Source organism: Cryptotermes secundus, unplaced genomic scaffold (genome assembly GCF_002891405.2).
Source record: "Cryptotermes secundus unplaced genomic scaffold, Csec_1.0 scaffold573, whole genome shotgun sequence".
In the NCBI taxonomy this organism is placed as follows: Eukaryota; Metazoa; Arthropoda; class Insecta; order Blattodea; family Kalotermitidae; genus Cryptotermes; species Cryptotermes secundus.
Genome location: NW_019738880.1, coordinates 1,178,639 through 1,195,654, shown reverse-complemented (window position 1 = coordinate 1,195,654; position 17,016 = coordinate 1,178,639). Strand labels below are relative to the sequence as shown.

Here is a 17,016-nt window from a genome sequence, read left to right as displayed (position 1 = left end):
GTAGACCTGTGATTTCCCCAAAGCATCATCATTAAAGGCTTGCCGAAGCATCCCAACAGTCTCGGCTGCAGTTTTCCCTAACAGAAAGCAAAATTTCACGCACACTCTTTGTTCCTTCTGGTCGGCCATCTCACTAATCGCCAAAGGGTTGAAACAGGAACGCACACAACAGAGCACCACAGACAAACCACTTAACTCAGACTCACGCCAGCTCACTAACAGTTGCGGGAGACCCCCAGCTAACACCACCTAGCAGCACAACTCACAACTACAAAGCATGCGCGCGCAACAGGTCGGTTCCGGTTATTTTTGGGTCCCCCTTCGTATATTTCAGTCAGTTAAAGTTCCCAGTACCAGTAATTATTAATATATTGTAAACGTTGATACTACCTTCTGTTTGTGTTATTTATTATAGGGATCTGGCTCAGGAATTCAAGGTTGGCTGGAATGAGTATTGGCCATTTCTTGATACATTTACAAATTTGGCCTCTCCGGATGGACTTCAAAAACTTGAGGCATATCTCAAGAATAGATTTCAGGAAGCTGGGCAGAAACGAAACCATTGTGTTATTTCAGATTCAAGCCATGAGAAATGTGAGAGCACAAAACATGCAATGAATGGTTATTCATTGGTTCCACCAGAACAGAATGAAAATCATTCAAGTGATGATGGGACTGTTAGTCCAGTATCAGATCTGTGCCTTGCATTCAAAGCTTGCAGCCTCTCTGATGACAGTCCAGCTAAACTGCTAGTGCAAAATGAGACAAAGACAGCATCAAATGTGTACAGATATCAGAGTGGTGATGCAGAAGCTGATGTTGAAGATGAAGCATTGTTGAATGTTTTACTGAATCCAGGTCTTAGTCCATTCTTATATGTAGAAAAATCCTGCCAGGTGTTTGGTAAACGAATTTACGATGGGCTCACAGTGGCTGGTAACTGTGCACATATTGGGGATTCACTTTCTGACATGCTTTGTCCAGAAATTAAACACCTACAAGATCTTGTCAGAAGTTTTAAGGATGATGCCCGATTTATATCTGTTGATTTTAATCTTGTTCACTCTCGAATTGCTGCAGTTGTAGTAGATAAGCTTGTTGAGCTGGGAAGTGATGAATTGGAATTTCTCACTTCTGGTCTGAAATCTGTACTTTCCTTATCATCTTGTTCCTATTCCGATGAAGAGGATGGTACAAGTGTAAGTTATCGTAATACACACAGATATGCTGAGGACCAGAGAAAAGCAGGTGGGGAACATAATCAGACAAAATGTATTGTCAAACTTATCCTGAGTGCCTTAGAACGAGAAGAAACTGTTAAAGACACAAACAAGAACAATAGTGCCACAAAGAATACCCATGTTCAAACAGAAGAAGAATGTATGAGAATATGGTCTGATGCTATAAAGTGTTCTTGCTTTAGGCGAGATCAGAATTTTGTGAGAAATGCTAGGAAAGGTTCATCCTTCAAGAGAAGTCAGAATTTGAGGTATACATATCCTACAAGCAAAGCTAACACCGTATCATCATTGGATGGAATTTCAAGACGACTTACTTTTGATGGTGAGTTTGTGAAGCTCACACATTTTGTATATTACTTGAAAAAGTAAAAAAAATTCAAAGTATAGTAACAATTTATTTAATTTATTTATTTGTAAAAATTCAAGTGGGATTACTTTTCAAATGGCATATGAAATGTACATCTGTTACATCTGAGTGGTGGTTTCACCCGTATATCCGAAGATTAACAAAGCATTGAAAAGAACCATATATTCATTACCCATCTAGTCTTTCCAGACATGAGAATATCTGCTAGTCCTGTCTAGTGACAACATACCCAAAGAAACAGAACTTATTTTTTTTAAACTTATTTATTCAAATTTTAAGCACAAACCTTCAATCCCCTTCAAAGTACTCTCCACTTACACTAATACACTTGTCTAGTCTTTTATTCCATTTTTCAAAACATTGTCTAAATTCATCTTTTGAGATGCTTGACAGCGCCTCCGTCGTTTTTTCCTTTCATGTCTCTTTTGATTCGAGGAAACAAAAAAAAGTCGCACGGGGCAAGGTCGGGTGAGTATGGAGGGTGAGGAACAGGGGTCATACCATTTTTGTTCAAGAATTGTCATACAGACAGGGCTGTGTGAGCAGGGGCATTGTCATGATGGAAAAACCAGTCACCCGACTGCCACAAATCTGGCCGCTGAGCTCCAAGTCACTCCCGACAGCTCCACAATTTCTTCAATGGTCCGTCATTGATCTTCCTTGATGATTTCACGAATTTTTTTCAATATTTTCATGTGTTCAGGCCGTGGAAGGACGACCAGAACGAGGTTTGTCATCAATTGACATTTTAGCATTTTTGAAACAGGAAAACCACTCAAACACTTAAGTTTTCCCCATAGCATCGTCCTTGTACGCCGTTTTTAACATTTCAAGAGTTTCTGTTCCACTTTTCCCGAGCAAAAAGCAGAATTTCACTGCTGCACGCTGTTCACGAAAATCAGCCATTGCAAAAACGACGATCACACAAAACAGATGTCACTATAAACTCTGCCGAAACTAGTCCTTACCTTCTGAAGCAACGGTAGTCGGCTTATCAACTCAGGAATGTCAGCTCTATGCGCTCATAGTGGCAAAACGCGGTACTACAAAAGCTCTGACCACAAAAAAATTTAGTTCGGTTTCTTTTGGGTACCCCATCTTAATTCATGTTTTGAGTATGAAACTGTTGTATTCTTCATGAGTAGTTACTAGATACTCAAACTCTTGCCCTTTTTTATGGAATCCAGAGCCTCAACACCATAATAACAAACCCCCCATTGGAATTAACCAGAGTCACTTTAGTCCCATCTGTATACACCCCATTTCCCTCAGTCTTTGAGGTGTTGTATTTCTGTGCTTTTTATTTTTCAGCCAGAACTTTGTATTTCCTATTTTTACAATCCATATATCTGAAATATTTACTGTGAAAATGGCCAGTAGTTCGTCAGTCCTTCACAATAATCGCTACTAATGAAGGTGTTAAGAAAATGAAAATTTGTTCATTATGTGTATGTGCAGTACATGTATGTATAAAAGCATAATTGTAAGAAAACCAATACGTATTTAATATTCAGTTGTTTTGGATGCGGTTCTGCAGACATTGATGGCATTGGGTCTTTTTTCTGTGATTTCTGTAAGTAACTGTCCAGTGATGTTCGTACTGTTTTTCTTATCATAAGTCATTTGACAGCATGCAGTAGCATCGTGTATTGCTCTAAGTACCTTCATAAAACTTTTGGTATTTTTGTCTGAGCCTATAAAGCAGACAGTCCTTTATCATATTAATTACATTTGCTCTTCAAATTCCTTGAAGTACCGAACAAACTGAGGGGCTGAGATTTGTCCAAGCAGCATTCATGGTAGGTGTAATTTAGTGCTAGGCAGTGTGTGTGTTCTTAACAGCGTTGTGAATGTTATATTCTTTCCAGAACTCCTTCAATGCTATTCATTCTCCCCTTCAGTAGCTTCCACTGCTTCTGTGAATGTTCTTTGTAGGTAATATTTCTTTTTAAATCATTGTGACTCCTTGCATTGAAATGTGCACCAGCTATTGCAGAAGTGATCATTAGTTTGTGAACCTAGTGAAATGGCTGTAAATGGAACAGAGTTTTGCCAGCAATAAAAATAAGCTTGAATTTACTCCTGATTTCCAAAATAGGGAATTGGTGACAAATCTAGCCAAAGAGTATGTCATCAACTACAAAGCACATGTGACATGTAGGACAGCAAGCCTTAATTGATGAATGTGAAATTAGGTTCTCATGGCAGTGAATATGAAGATGATGCTCTTCTGGGTTGTGATGCATTGTTGGAATGGTCAGCATTCAGGAGGTTAGATACTGGTAAAACTGTTAAGGAGCTGTGATAGTATGAAGAGGTCATACAGAGAATTGTGTGCTGCATTCAGGCATGAATGAGCAAAGGAGTTCCCATGTTCGGTTCTGTATGTGCACAGAAATTGAGGTTTCTAATGAAGCTTTGGGATTGGAAGGTGAATTGAGACCACATTTGAGTGGCTGACCAGATGTAAGTAATGGTATGGTCTTTGTCAAATTGTTATACTAAGAAAAGTTATTAGTGTTGATGCTGCGGCTGATTCCCTTTTCACAGAATTTCAGAAATTTATGCTAGAATAAAACCTGAAGGCTGGCCAGATTTACAGTGATGAATCTGGACAGTACTGGAAGAACTTGGTTTGGAAAATAAAAGTCATTTTTATAGACCTCGTATGTGAAAGGTGGTTAAGTAATATTCTATATGTTATAAGAATGCATAACAAAATATCTTGAATTATCCTTACATTCTACCCCTTTATTAGCCTGTAAAATATGGAATTGACCATGTTTTTAAACTTTAAAGCTAAGGTGTAAATGCTAACAAGATATGTGGTTTGTGTCACATGTTTGGGGAGCTCTTTAAAGTTTAATACAATTCAGTGAATGTAGATAGTGCTTATTTGTGCTCTAAAATGTGCAGCTTTCAATTCTTTTGACACTTGGAGCATCTTGGACTAAATGATTTTCTTCATGGCTGATCATTCTGTTGCTGTGTTGTACATGTGGTGTAGCTAGTTAATTGTGCACTTTTCACCAGATTCCGAGGAGCAGTGTGGTGGTAGAAGAACTGGTGAGATGGCAGGTCCTTCTCACAAAGAACTCAGTTTCAGAACAGCTAAACAGCGAACACACAGCAGTAATAAGAAACAGACATCCACTATGTTAGAAGTTGACAAGTTACATGAAGTGGTGAATATATATTCAAGTAGCCACCTGGACCATCATCTGCTGGAATCAGATGACATTTCAGGTGAGATATCAGAGCCGTGTGTGTGTGTATGTGTGTGTATGAGAGAGAGAGAGAGAGAGAGAGAGAATAATTTGCAAAATATGTGAAAATATTCATTTGGTTAAATGTGACTGGTGGATGTTTATAACCATGTTAATCAATAATTACTTTTATTGTCAACAAATTGTCTTCATTAGGGAACCCAAAGGTTCATTACTATGTCATTGAACACTATCCTGAGCCAGTTAAAACCAGTTCATACCTTCCCACTCCATTTCCCTAAGATCATTTTAAAAATCTGTCTGTATCTTACGTTTTTAAATGCTGTCTTTTTTTAGTCTTTGACCTAAAATGTTGTATCAATTTCTCAATTTCTACTGTGAATACTGTATATTTCTACCATTTCACCCTTGTTAATTCTTTAATCAGCCTAATATCAGACGAAAGGTACAAATTGTAAATCTTGTCATATTAAATTATTCTGGTGGCAGGGAAGGTGAGATTATTACAGTTACAAATATTAAAATATTTAGGATTTGCTGTATGAACGTCTGCAGTCTGAATGTTACAAATTTGTACCATCTACAAATAAGTAATATATACATTAGCAGTATAGGATTTGTATGACTGAAACTCTGCATTAGGTGTGTAGACATTATGGACTCTACTTGTAACTCTGGATGCAAAAAATTATTTTCTTCACAAAATATGCGGTCCAGAGGATCTTGTAGTATTGAAGAACTTATTTAGCATGTTAATGCTCTCTGCTTTCTCCTCCTCCACACAGAACAAGCTCCCCTTTTCAAACAAACAAACAAATAAATGAAGATGTGCAGTGGGAAAACATGGACCACCTTCTCAGTATGCAAGGAGGACAGATACGACCATGCCGTAGCTCAAGCGGTTAGTCGCTGGCTTCCCACCCCAGCAGCCCGGGTTCGACCCCCTGTCTGGTCAAGTGGGATTTGTGGTGGACAAAGTGGCGCTGTGGCAGAGTCTCTCCGAGTACTTCGGTTTCCCCTGCCAATTTCCACTCCACAAAATTCTCCATCATCATAATCACCCAGGGCAGGTACAATAGGCCAATCAGTGGCCTCCGTGCCAAGTGAACCCAGCTGGACTCCACCCCACCACTAAGCAGGAAAGAAAAAAAGAGAGCACAGATGGGAAGTAAGGAAGGTAGCGACCCTTGGTGGGCAGTATTGTTCCCCCATACATTCTTGCAGCCATTTATAGTTTAAAGGATAAAAAACTCTTCAAGGTATATCTATATATTCATGGTATGATCTTTTGGCAGTTAATAGTGTACGTGGTTCATAACGATGTGATACAAAGCTTACTGTGACCAAGATTATAGATACCCAGGTTCAGTCTCAAGGCAGTACATGTGGAATTTGTGGCTCAGTGATAATGAAGTATACTTTTCTTTTAACTCTTCAGTTTTCCCAGGAAATTACCTAGGATCCAACACTTAATCGGACCTAGTTAGTTAGTTAGTTAGTTATTTGGAGAGGGTGGGTTTCCCCATGCGCTGAGACCTGTATTGGTCCATTGTGCTTCCCTCTATGATTTCTACCAGTCTCTATATCCTACCGGTATTGGTACTTACCATCAGTCCCGCCCAGCCAGCGAGACCGGCTCTATTGGCTGAGAGGTATCTATAATGCTTCCCCCATCTACCAGAGGTATTAGAGACTGCTGTTGGGCGGGAAACGTTCGCAATTTGGCTCAGTGACCTCCTTTGGAGATATGAGGTTCTTTTACATGCCGTAAAGCTACAACATGGGACCCACGGCTTAAAGTCCCTCCCAGAGGACTTGTTCTCTGAATTTTTCCACCCTTAAAAATTCGATGACCTCTACCGGGTATTTGAACCCGCATACTGCGAGTCATGAGGTGGGAACGTTACCTCTAGACTACGGAGGCCGCTTAACTGGACCTAAGAACAAAGAATTTTTTTTTAAAGCATCATAATTAGGTATTATGGTACTGGTTGATAAATGAATTGGCTGTTGCAGTTTGTGTATTTTAATATGAGTTTGCATATTTGATGTATCTTGTTTCTAGATTGCAGATGATGGTTTTAAAGCTGCATGATAACATCTTGGATTTAATAGAAACTGATAGTCGGTGCTTTCACATTCCCCCCAACCCACCCACTCCGTATAATCTTGTGTTTTTCCACATGCAGCTGGCTCTCTTTGCTGCCTGCTTCATGATGGTTTTTTTGCTTTGGCTTACTCTTCAGTCCTGAAGATGGAAGCAATATGTTCTTCCGTAACATCAGTTGACTTTTATTGGACTGCATGGTGTTATATCTCAGAAGATAGAATACGTCATATATCAATATATTTGTACTTATTAACCAAATTTCCTTCCTAAAGAAAGTTAAGAAGGCTTATCAAATCATCATGCAACCTGTGTCTGTGTTTCCATTTCAACTTTTGAAGAAGTTGATCCATTCTTGCAAAATTTGGTATGAGCATTATGCCATTAGAGACTACTCAGTTTTCTGCAGTTTTGTAGTAACGGCAGATGTGCCATTGCATGAAGTGGGAGTGACACTAGTGCCACTTAATTTAGGGTTCTCAACTGATGTTTGATAGCAGAACTTAAAAAATATACATCTTTTGTTTTGTTTTGTAAAATGTAAAATAATTTGGAAGCTTAGAAAATATTATTTTGGTCTTAGGATTGATGGTAGTATCTGATCACCCATAGGCTGTACCTGCACATTAATGTGTGACAAGACGGTGATGCCACAACACTTTGTTGTTATGTTCAACAGATTTTTTTTGGTTTTTTGGTCTTATATGACTGAAACATGTAGCAGGAATAAAGATCAAATTGTAAAAACATTAAAAACTCAGTATACTTGTGTTGACAGTTAAAACAGTTCCTATGTATATATTTTTTTGTGAGTTTTATAAGGTGCTGTCAGTAGCTATACTTTTATTTCTTCACATGGTAGGATCACTGATGAATTGGAGAGGATTTGTAAGGAAGTGAATCATGGCCTGGAAGACCTGAGGAAAAACCTCAGTGTCCCAGCAACGATTCAAAGTGAGCACGTCCTGGATACGAGTGTATGCCCATATGGTGACAAATGTAATGTAGACAGAATCTTTTTAATATTAATATCTTCACAAAAATAGAATAAAATAAATATAATAATAATAATGGATTTGGAGGCCTAGAAATCTGTGCAGTAGGAAAGTAGGCTTATGCCTTCTGTTTGTAACTCCTTGTGTTACATTTTTTGGACATGAATTTGGAAGAGGAATATTAACATTGTACAGAGGGCAGTCAATAATAAATCATAATACTGTATATGCTTGTGCAGAAACTTGTGTATATATTTGGGGTCAGGTTAATAAAAATAAGTCTTATTTATGTTCCAGATGATGAAGATGAATATTTTACACCACCATCAACCCCTAGAAAACTCAGCAGTAGTGAATCACTTGTCTGCTGTGAAGATGCTAATTCTGATGATGATGATGATACTGCCAATATGTCAACGCCAGATGAAGGACCAGATGTTTTTATACAAGGGTAAAGATTAGAGTCATATTATGAACAAAAGGAGAGGATAATTAGTATCGTCACAACTACAACATTTATTTATCTAAAACACTGAGACAAGTTTTCATGCTACCTGCAGGAGGCTCATGTTTATATGGTCAGCAACTCTCACATCTTTTCTGGCACATGGTAGTTTCAGTTTAGTTTGTGGTTTATTCTATGATTCTGTCACTCTCTGTACTATAATATCAAATGGTAGGATGATTGTTGAATAATGAATTGGAAAGCATCTGGAAGGAAGTAGTCATGGCCTGTTCTTGGTACTATCCAGGAAGTTTCCAGGAGGGACTAAGGAAACCAATGAAAACCTTTATTCATCATATCTGGTGTCAAGCAGAAATTCAAACCAAGGACTGGGTTGCAATAGAACATTTATTCTTATTTTAAACTCATTTTATAGGACTTGAGGTTCTTATTGTGGTGATTATGAAGGGTTCTATCTTCTGGGATATAGTGATATGTAGTCATTCTAACGGACTTTTAGCATACTTTCCTTATTTTGAAAAAATGAAAGTAGGCTTATGAGACTACCTTTCTATTTGTGTCTGTATGTATATACCACTCTGACAACTTTTGAATGCCTGAACCAGTCTGTATGAAACTTGGTATGTATGTCATGGCACCTGAGCCCATTGAAACAGCGTATTTCATAAATTCCTCCCATCAGTAGTGACAACATTACAGCCTCTCACATTCGCTAGGGCAGCACCTTAGTATAGCTTGAATTCCCGCACCAGTCATCATGAAATGTGGCATGTGTATCATGCCACCTGAACCAATCTCAGTGGCAGACTTCATAAATCCCTCCCTTCAGAAATACAGACATCGTGGTCTCTCAGACTACTGAGGCAAATCCTTAATATTTCTTGAGTGCCTATACCAGTCCTCATGAAACTTGGCCTGTATATCATGTCATATGAAGCCAGCTCAGCAGCGTACTTCATAATTTTCTCCCATCAGTAATACCAACGTACTGCCTCTCAAATTGTTGCTGTAGTAACATTAATGTTACTTGAATGCCTGAACTGATCATCATGAAAGGTCTTATCTGTATATCATGCCACCTGAGGCCATCTCAACAGCATGCTTCATAAATCCCTCACATCAGTAGTACCAACATTACTATCCTCTCAAATTATTGAGGTAACACCATTACTTGAGTTCCTGAATCGATCATCATGAAACTTGGTATGTATTTGTCATGCTGTCTGAGGTCATCTCAACAGCATACAATATAAATCCTTTCCATTAGTAATACTAGCATTGTAGTCTCTCAGATTGTCAAGGTAATAACCTTAATACTACCTGAATTTCCAAACCAATCTTCATGAAATTTGGTAAGTATTTTATGCCACCTGAGGCCATCTGAACAGCATATTTCATAAATCTTCCTGTCAGTAATGTTAACATTGCAGCCTCTCGAATTATTTTGTTTCATTGACTTCATTATGCATTTTCTACTTGTCCTAATATATATTCAAACTATACTGAGAGGAGAATAGGTAATTAGTTCTTCCCAGAACTTATTATTATTTAATGCTGTCTTATAATAAAAGGTGCCAATACAGTATACTAGAGCATACCAGCAGAAAGAAGGTCTGCTTACATTTTTTTTCCAGTGACTCACCATCCAAGTTAGATGTAGCAGTGATGCAAGCTCTGGACAGCTCAGCTATTGGACCACTGGAATATCCAAATATTTACAGATGGCGACATTTGGTTTTGTTGCACTCGGAACATGAAAGAGCCACGTAAGTAATTCGCCTCTTATTTATAAAATTGGTCAGTAAGAAATCACCGTTTCAAGTACAGAGAGTTGAAGAACAGTTTAAATTCTGAGAATGCCTTTTATCAGTCAGAATTATTTTTCAATCCATCTTCTATGTAAGAAAGTAAATATTAAAATACTTTAGTAGTACATCCTATCTGGAATTAATTTACATGCTTCTGCTTACAGTTTTATTACAGTATAATTAATACTGTCATCAGTTCCTGGTATATTCTTCAAAACATCATAAATTTTCATTTTGGCCTTTTGTGATGTAAATGAAGTGATCATGAATCTTAATAGCAGAAAGAAAACATTGTTCCATATTGTTTTTAAGCTTACTGCTGCACCAGTATTTCCTTCTTTAACTTTCTGACTTCAGGGGATGAACTTAGATTTGTCTTGTAACAGGGAAAATTCAATTGAAGTTCTCCATGCTGCAGTAGAGTTCTTTGCATGCAAAGATGGATAGTAAAAAGAAGGTATTCGTTAAAACGTTAAACTCAGTTTTTAAACAAACTCTTTATAGGTTTTAGTTATAAGTATAGTTGCTATGTTTGAAGTTAGGCAGACGAAAATTGTTGATTCTTGTTGATGGATCAAGTACCGAGGAAAGGCTTCATGTCATTTTCAGTTTATGTGATGCAAATCCAGTTGACTGGTGCAGAATTATAAGCATTTCGCAGAGGTGAATAAATTACAAAATATCAGTGGAGATGAAGAAAATAAAACATTTATGTTACATATGTGATAACTTCCAGGTGGCCCAGTGCTTGTGGTTCAGGGACTAAAGATCAATCAAGAACTGTACACTCACCAGAGGAAACTTCAAGACAGTACCAAAGAAATATAGAAACTTCCACTCCACCACAGGCCTGGCACAAAATTACGGGACCATACTCGCCATTGAGTTCTCAGCGGTGTGAAAGAAATATGGATTATGTTTAAAAGAAATAATCAAGTGAATAGCATAAGTATATTGTACATAAAATTTTAGTAGTCAATATGTTATCCAACAAGAGTAAAGTGTCCTATATCTTTATGTAGTGAATTAGTTTTTTACATGTACAAAGAATGTAGCTGTTGAACAGTCAGAAATATGTATTCAAGAATGAGTGCAAAGAGTACTTTATTATTTAGGAACCATATGAGAATATTTTCACATGATCTTAAAACTTTTATTTGTGTAAGAAACAGAAGACTGTCAGTAGGGGAGAAAATGCAGCCAGTAGCAAGAGTATTTCTTTAACAAACTTGTTCAAATGGATAATCGATATTGTTCATAAATTAGACTACAAGCTTCTTGACTGTGTGTTAAGAGGATTTGTTCAGTTTATTTTATGTTGCTTTACTGTAATTTTACTCTCGACATCTTTTATGATCAAGATTATATTTTATTTCTGTCAGTGTTGTCTCTTTCTCACTTTCTCACATGCGCATACAGCATAGGAGGAAGGTCATGCCCAGCTACAGTGGAGTTGTCAGTCTTTCTGAGATTATTATATTTAAGGCAAGAAGTTTTCTCTATTATTAGTTTGGAGTAAATTGATGTACACAGAATAACATGTCAGTCACAGTTTATCTGTTATCAGGTTCTGCTTGTTGTGTTGCAAATATTGGATGATATGAAAACATTTTTGATTGCTTGAATTATATAATTTAAAAGTTGAGATATTTGTTTAAAACTTATAGTCATTTATTTCTAATGCAAATTTTAAGATATGACAGTCTTCTTCATACATTTGACTCTGCTGTCAGGTTATGGCATGGACCTTTCCCCAGTCATGGTTTATTTGTATGTTAATCCTCTTGAAAACTTGCAGTAAGAGTCGGGGACTTCTATCTTCTGCTCACAACTACTCAATTCCCAAAGACAACAGTCTTCTTTCGCCTTCTACTCTGTCTCAAGTCATGTTAATGTTACTTTGCCTCTTTTTCCAGCAGTTAAAAATTCAGAACTTTGTTCCAGTCTCTTCCGCACCACATTATGTCCTCTGTGGTATGAATTGTTCAGTATCTCAACTTTCCCAATGGTGTACAGAACTGTAAGGTTTATTTTGGACTCTATCCATCGTCTAGTATATATAAGACAAAAAAACCACAACGTTTCGGAGACTGGATCTGTCTCCATCCTCAGGTGGATGGGGCAAGATAGACCTACTCATTTGGGCCTGTTAGAAAGACCAGTGATTGAGACTATCTGTTTCTAACGGGCCCAACTGAGTAGGTTTATCTTGCCCCATCCACCTGAGGATGGAGACAGATCCAGTCTCCGAAACATTGTGGTTTTTGTCATATATATACCAGACAATGGATAGAGTCCAAAATAAACCTTATAGTTCTGTACAGCATATACCATCGTCAGAATCCTTTAAAGTCTATTTCCCAATGGTCTTTCTCTATTTATATCCATTCACCAGAATGATTATGGATTCCTATCTTGTTTTATATCCAAAAAGTCTAACTTTTACTGTTTTACTTGCCACATATAATTTTTAAATTTATCTCTTCAACTGTTTCACTTGATGTTGTTTTATAGAAGTTCTCTCCATCCTAAAAACATGCGAGCATTTGCTCTTCAAGGCTGTTTATGCATGTTTTGTACAATTCTGAAATTCTCTGTGGTCTAACATTTTCCTTTAAAGAGAAATGTTTTATGTTAATATTGTCACATGTATCACAGTGACTAAAGGCAGGGTCTGGATTGGTAATTGGATTTATTAACCACCTACAGGTCATAACTACAATTAATCATTACACTATAGCTGATTTACAAAATTTCATATTCTATACATGTAAAGAAAATAAAATTTAAAAGCTTAGCTTTCTATCACATTCCAAGGTCTATGAGTACATTCATACTTGAGTTTCATTATCATCTGAAGTTGATTACACACTGCTGCATTTGTTCTGTTTCCATCCACTTTCTCATTTCATATATCACATTCAATGCAGTGTCACAGAAAATACCACTGACATGTAAACTGCAGTTTCTTTAAGTAATACAAGGAACAAAATATTGGATTAAAAATATATTATTACCAGTCAACTTGTAAGTATTTTGTTTATGCATTTATATATCATTCATTTATAATAATAAATGCAAATTCTGATTTTTATCACAATTTATTTCACACAGTTAAATTAAAATTTTGCAGTAAAGAACTGCAAGTTATGCCTGCAGGCAAATGAAAATAAAGATTAGATCCCCTCTAGCTATATTAAGTTATATTACATAATATTAAAATAAAAAAATGCATTAATCATTTTTTGTTATCAATATAAAGTGTTTTAAACTTAACATATTACTTTCTACTACATCAAATATGGAACATTAACCTCAATATTGTCAGTTATCACAAGTTAATAATAAAAGCGTAAATATTTTTTTAACCTTCAACATACAAGCTTCAAGTACAATCAGAAAAACTTCGAAGGAGAGTAAGTGTGTCAGTTGGTGTTAACTTCTGTACCAGTATTAACAGTGATGAGATCTATATTTTAATTCAGTTCCCGGTTTAGTTTTATTCATACCATGATAGCTGCTTTAGATCTGGTGCCATACACATACTAAGAAAATATGGAAATCAGAAGTCTTTTCAAAGAATGCCAAACATCTGATATAAGGAAGGAATTTTGAATATTTAGGCTGCATGCAATGTAGTCTATGAGAAAAACAAAGATGTTAACATAGAACTAAATACATTTCAGTGCTTCTGTGGAACTGTTCTAGAAAAATACTAAATGTGAATCTCTCACTAAAATTTTGCAGATTACTGGCCACACCTAAGCTCTTACATGGGTATAAATGTTCGACAATAACTGTTGGGTTGTGGGGGGGTTAGAGAGGGGCTGAAAGGCAGCAACAGTTTGTTTCCTCAGAGTGATCAGAGGTTAACAGTGATAGATTACACAATGTAGATATTAAACAAGAAATTGCAATAACATATTAAAGCTGTGAAAAACTATCAGAAGAAATGATTAGAACTTTTAAAATGAATCCCTAAAACAATACCGAAGCTGCTCTATTGACATAACAGGAATAGTGTAAGATGTCAAGGGTCATTGGATAAAAAAGATTTAATCCTTTGAAACATCCTTGAAGCTTAATCCATGATGTTTATGGTAGTGGTGTTAAAAATTATATGTCAATCGTCTCTTAATGTAGTGTTCATTAATAAGCATATGAGTCTGAATTAGTCCACTTATAACATGTATACCTATTCACAGTATCAAAGATTGGTCTATAATCCAATTTTTAATTAACTGTTCTCCCCTTTTGCAGAAGATCCTAATGACCATATAAATTAAAACCTAAGAATATGCAGGTCAATAGTAACCAGCTGCAACACAGTTGCTCAGGGCCAGACAACCTACTGGCGCTATCACCTTGTTAGGAGGACACAAAGTATGGATTACAGAAATATTATGTTCAACATTGTTGATTGTCTAGGACAAATTTAAACATACCCAATATGGCGGACAGTGTCTGAAACAGAATTCGTATAGTGAACAGACCATTGTCATAAACCTCTGATCATGTTGGATATACATGCCTTTGCCACTAAAGAACATAAATAGCTCTTCCAGATTTACAGATCATTTCGATTCTGTCTCATGCATCAAAATGTTCAGACATTTTTGTGGAAAGTGTTCTTTTTGTGACCAAATTTAATTCGAATTTTGATGATAGGAGAAAAAGTTATGTCACCAGAATGTTAATATATTAATCGTGCTATGGATTTGTTAACCCTTTGAAGCACAGTGGTTACTGTAAGTACCGACTTTTTACGTTTTAACGTTAAAAATCCCTTAATTTTGCTCAGGTTGTATTTATGTCACATGTTAGTGACTAGACACGTCAAGGGGGATGAGAAGGTAAGGGCATGTAGCATGCATGGGGGAGAAGAGGAATGCATATAGGATATTGGTGGGAAAGTCAGAAGGAAGAGAGACCACTGAGAAGGCCAAGAGATAGGTGGGTGGATAATATTAAATTGGATCTTAGAGAGATAGGATAATATGAATTGGATTGATCTGGCTCATGATAGGGACAGTGGAGGGCTCTTGTGAGCACTAATGAACCTTTGAGCTCCATAAAATGCTGGAAAGTTCTTGAGTAGCTGCACAATTTGGTTCTCAAGAAGGGCTCATCTCCATGAGTGAGCGACTGAGTGAATGAGTTAGTGACTAGACATGGCGTTTGGATTGAAAATTGGATTTACTGGACTCTTATAACTGGCAACAGCAGGTACCTATAACAGTTTCACTGATCTGTACCCTACAAATCATGGTACTGCAGCACACTTGAAGTGTTCTGTGTCTTCATCACTTGTTGCCTGGTAATGGTTTCCAACAATGTAGGTTCCTCAGCTTCCATGCTGATGTTCTTACTGGCCAGTGACTGACTCACAACTGATCCATGATGGCACTTAGCCATGGTTGGCTATTTTACCTGATGGCCCTTTCTATAGAGCCTTGGCACAGATCACATAGAAAATGCCGTTTCCAAGAGTTATTCTACTCTTGTGTGCATATCTGTTGCCACGGGCACGTCTTTATTGAGCCTTTGCCTAAAAACAGTCTCTTATGGTTCCACTATTCTGCCTTTCAGGTGTCATGTCACAGTATGAGTCTTGGAATACTCAACAATTATTTCTGTACAGAGCATTAACCAAATGTCTTTATAATGGAGACACAGTGTGTTTCGTGCATAGAAGCAACTGAGCTGAGCTTTTAAGTAGTATTTAGAAGAAATTTGTGCTTCAGAGTGTTAACTGCATCTTCCTTCACCCCTACCCCGGCAAGATGTCTGGTGTTCCCGTCTTGCACTATATAACACTAAGTGGATATAAATTCCAGTTGTAACATAGAAATAAATTATTTTATGCAGTCATATTATTGAATATGCCTATTATCACAATTCTTCAGTCATCACACTTAAAAATTATAATACAATAACAGTTTTGTCACAATTTCCAGTAAGAAAGAATAATTCTAAACAGGAAGGCTATACTAGTAGATTCTAAAGGGTTCTGATAATGGTGGATAACACACAGAATTACTGGGTTTTTGGACTTTTCCCATTGTCCAGAATTCTAGGGAATAGAAAACACAACGTTCTGGAAACTGGATCTGTTTCCATCTTCAGTGATTGAGACTAGCTGTTTCTAAGGTGCCCATCTGAGTAGGTGTCTTCCTTCCTCACCTGAAGATGGTAACTGAAATTTATGACCCTAGAAAATATTTTACTATACAGAGAACTAGATAATTAAATTTTTATATATTTTATTTTCTATTTTTCTTTTCAGTGGAGTTAAGAATGTGTTTTATATAACTATATGCATATGTGTTATTGTGTGTATATGGATATAAAGATAAAGTTGCCCCTGTACTTAAGCACTACATTGTGAAGTTCTGTGGGGGAGGGGAAGCAGTGAGGTAAAGCTCTGCATTCTTTTTTCAATGCTAGATGGAGCTGAACAGTCACCTTGACACTCTGGCCAATTCAGCCACTGGTACCCAGTGAACAGGAGAATGGATGGACCTCTGAGCCAGTATGATCATGGTGGCAAATGCATTGACAGATATATGATTTTTGTTAAGTTTGCCAGTACACCTACCAGAGTGTACCAGCTGAAAAGAAGCACTGGTTATGACTGTATGCCTTTTCTATTTGTATAGATCATAAAATACAATCTGACAGTTCCATTGATAACAGTACATGCTACACGTGTTTAATGGTATTTAGTGCTATAGTTGGCCATGTCATCATCAGAGGGCTCTGATGTTCATCATTATTTTATTTCTGTTATAAACTGGAAATTTAT

General features: G+C 36.9%; 1 protein-coding gene across 2 annotated transcripts in view; it reads left to right on the top strand.

Moving 5' to 3' along the window:
- Positions 1 to 11,592, top strand: part of LOC111871211 (ankyrin repeat and LEM domain-containing protein 2) — a 21,545-nt gene extending 9,953 nt beyond the window's left edge. For both annotated transcript variants that reach the window (XM_023864137.2, XM_023864136.2), the window contains exons 6-10: positions 416 to 1,563; positions 4,642 to 4,854; positions 8,235 to 8,388; positions 10,038 to 10,169; positions 10,948 to 11,592. In XM_023864137.2, the coding sequence (XP_023719905.1) occupies positions 416 to 1,563; positions 4,642 to 4,854; positions 8,235 to 8,388; positions 10,038 to 10,169; positions 10,948 to 11,134 (1,834 nt within the window). In that variant the 3' untranslated portion in view covers positions 11,135 to 11,592. The remainder of the gene's footprint in view (positions 1 to 415; positions 1,564 to 4,641; positions 4,855 to 8,234; positions 8,389 to 10,037; positions 10,170 to 10,947) is intronic.
- Positions 11,593 to 17,016: the final 5,424 nt, after the last annotated feature.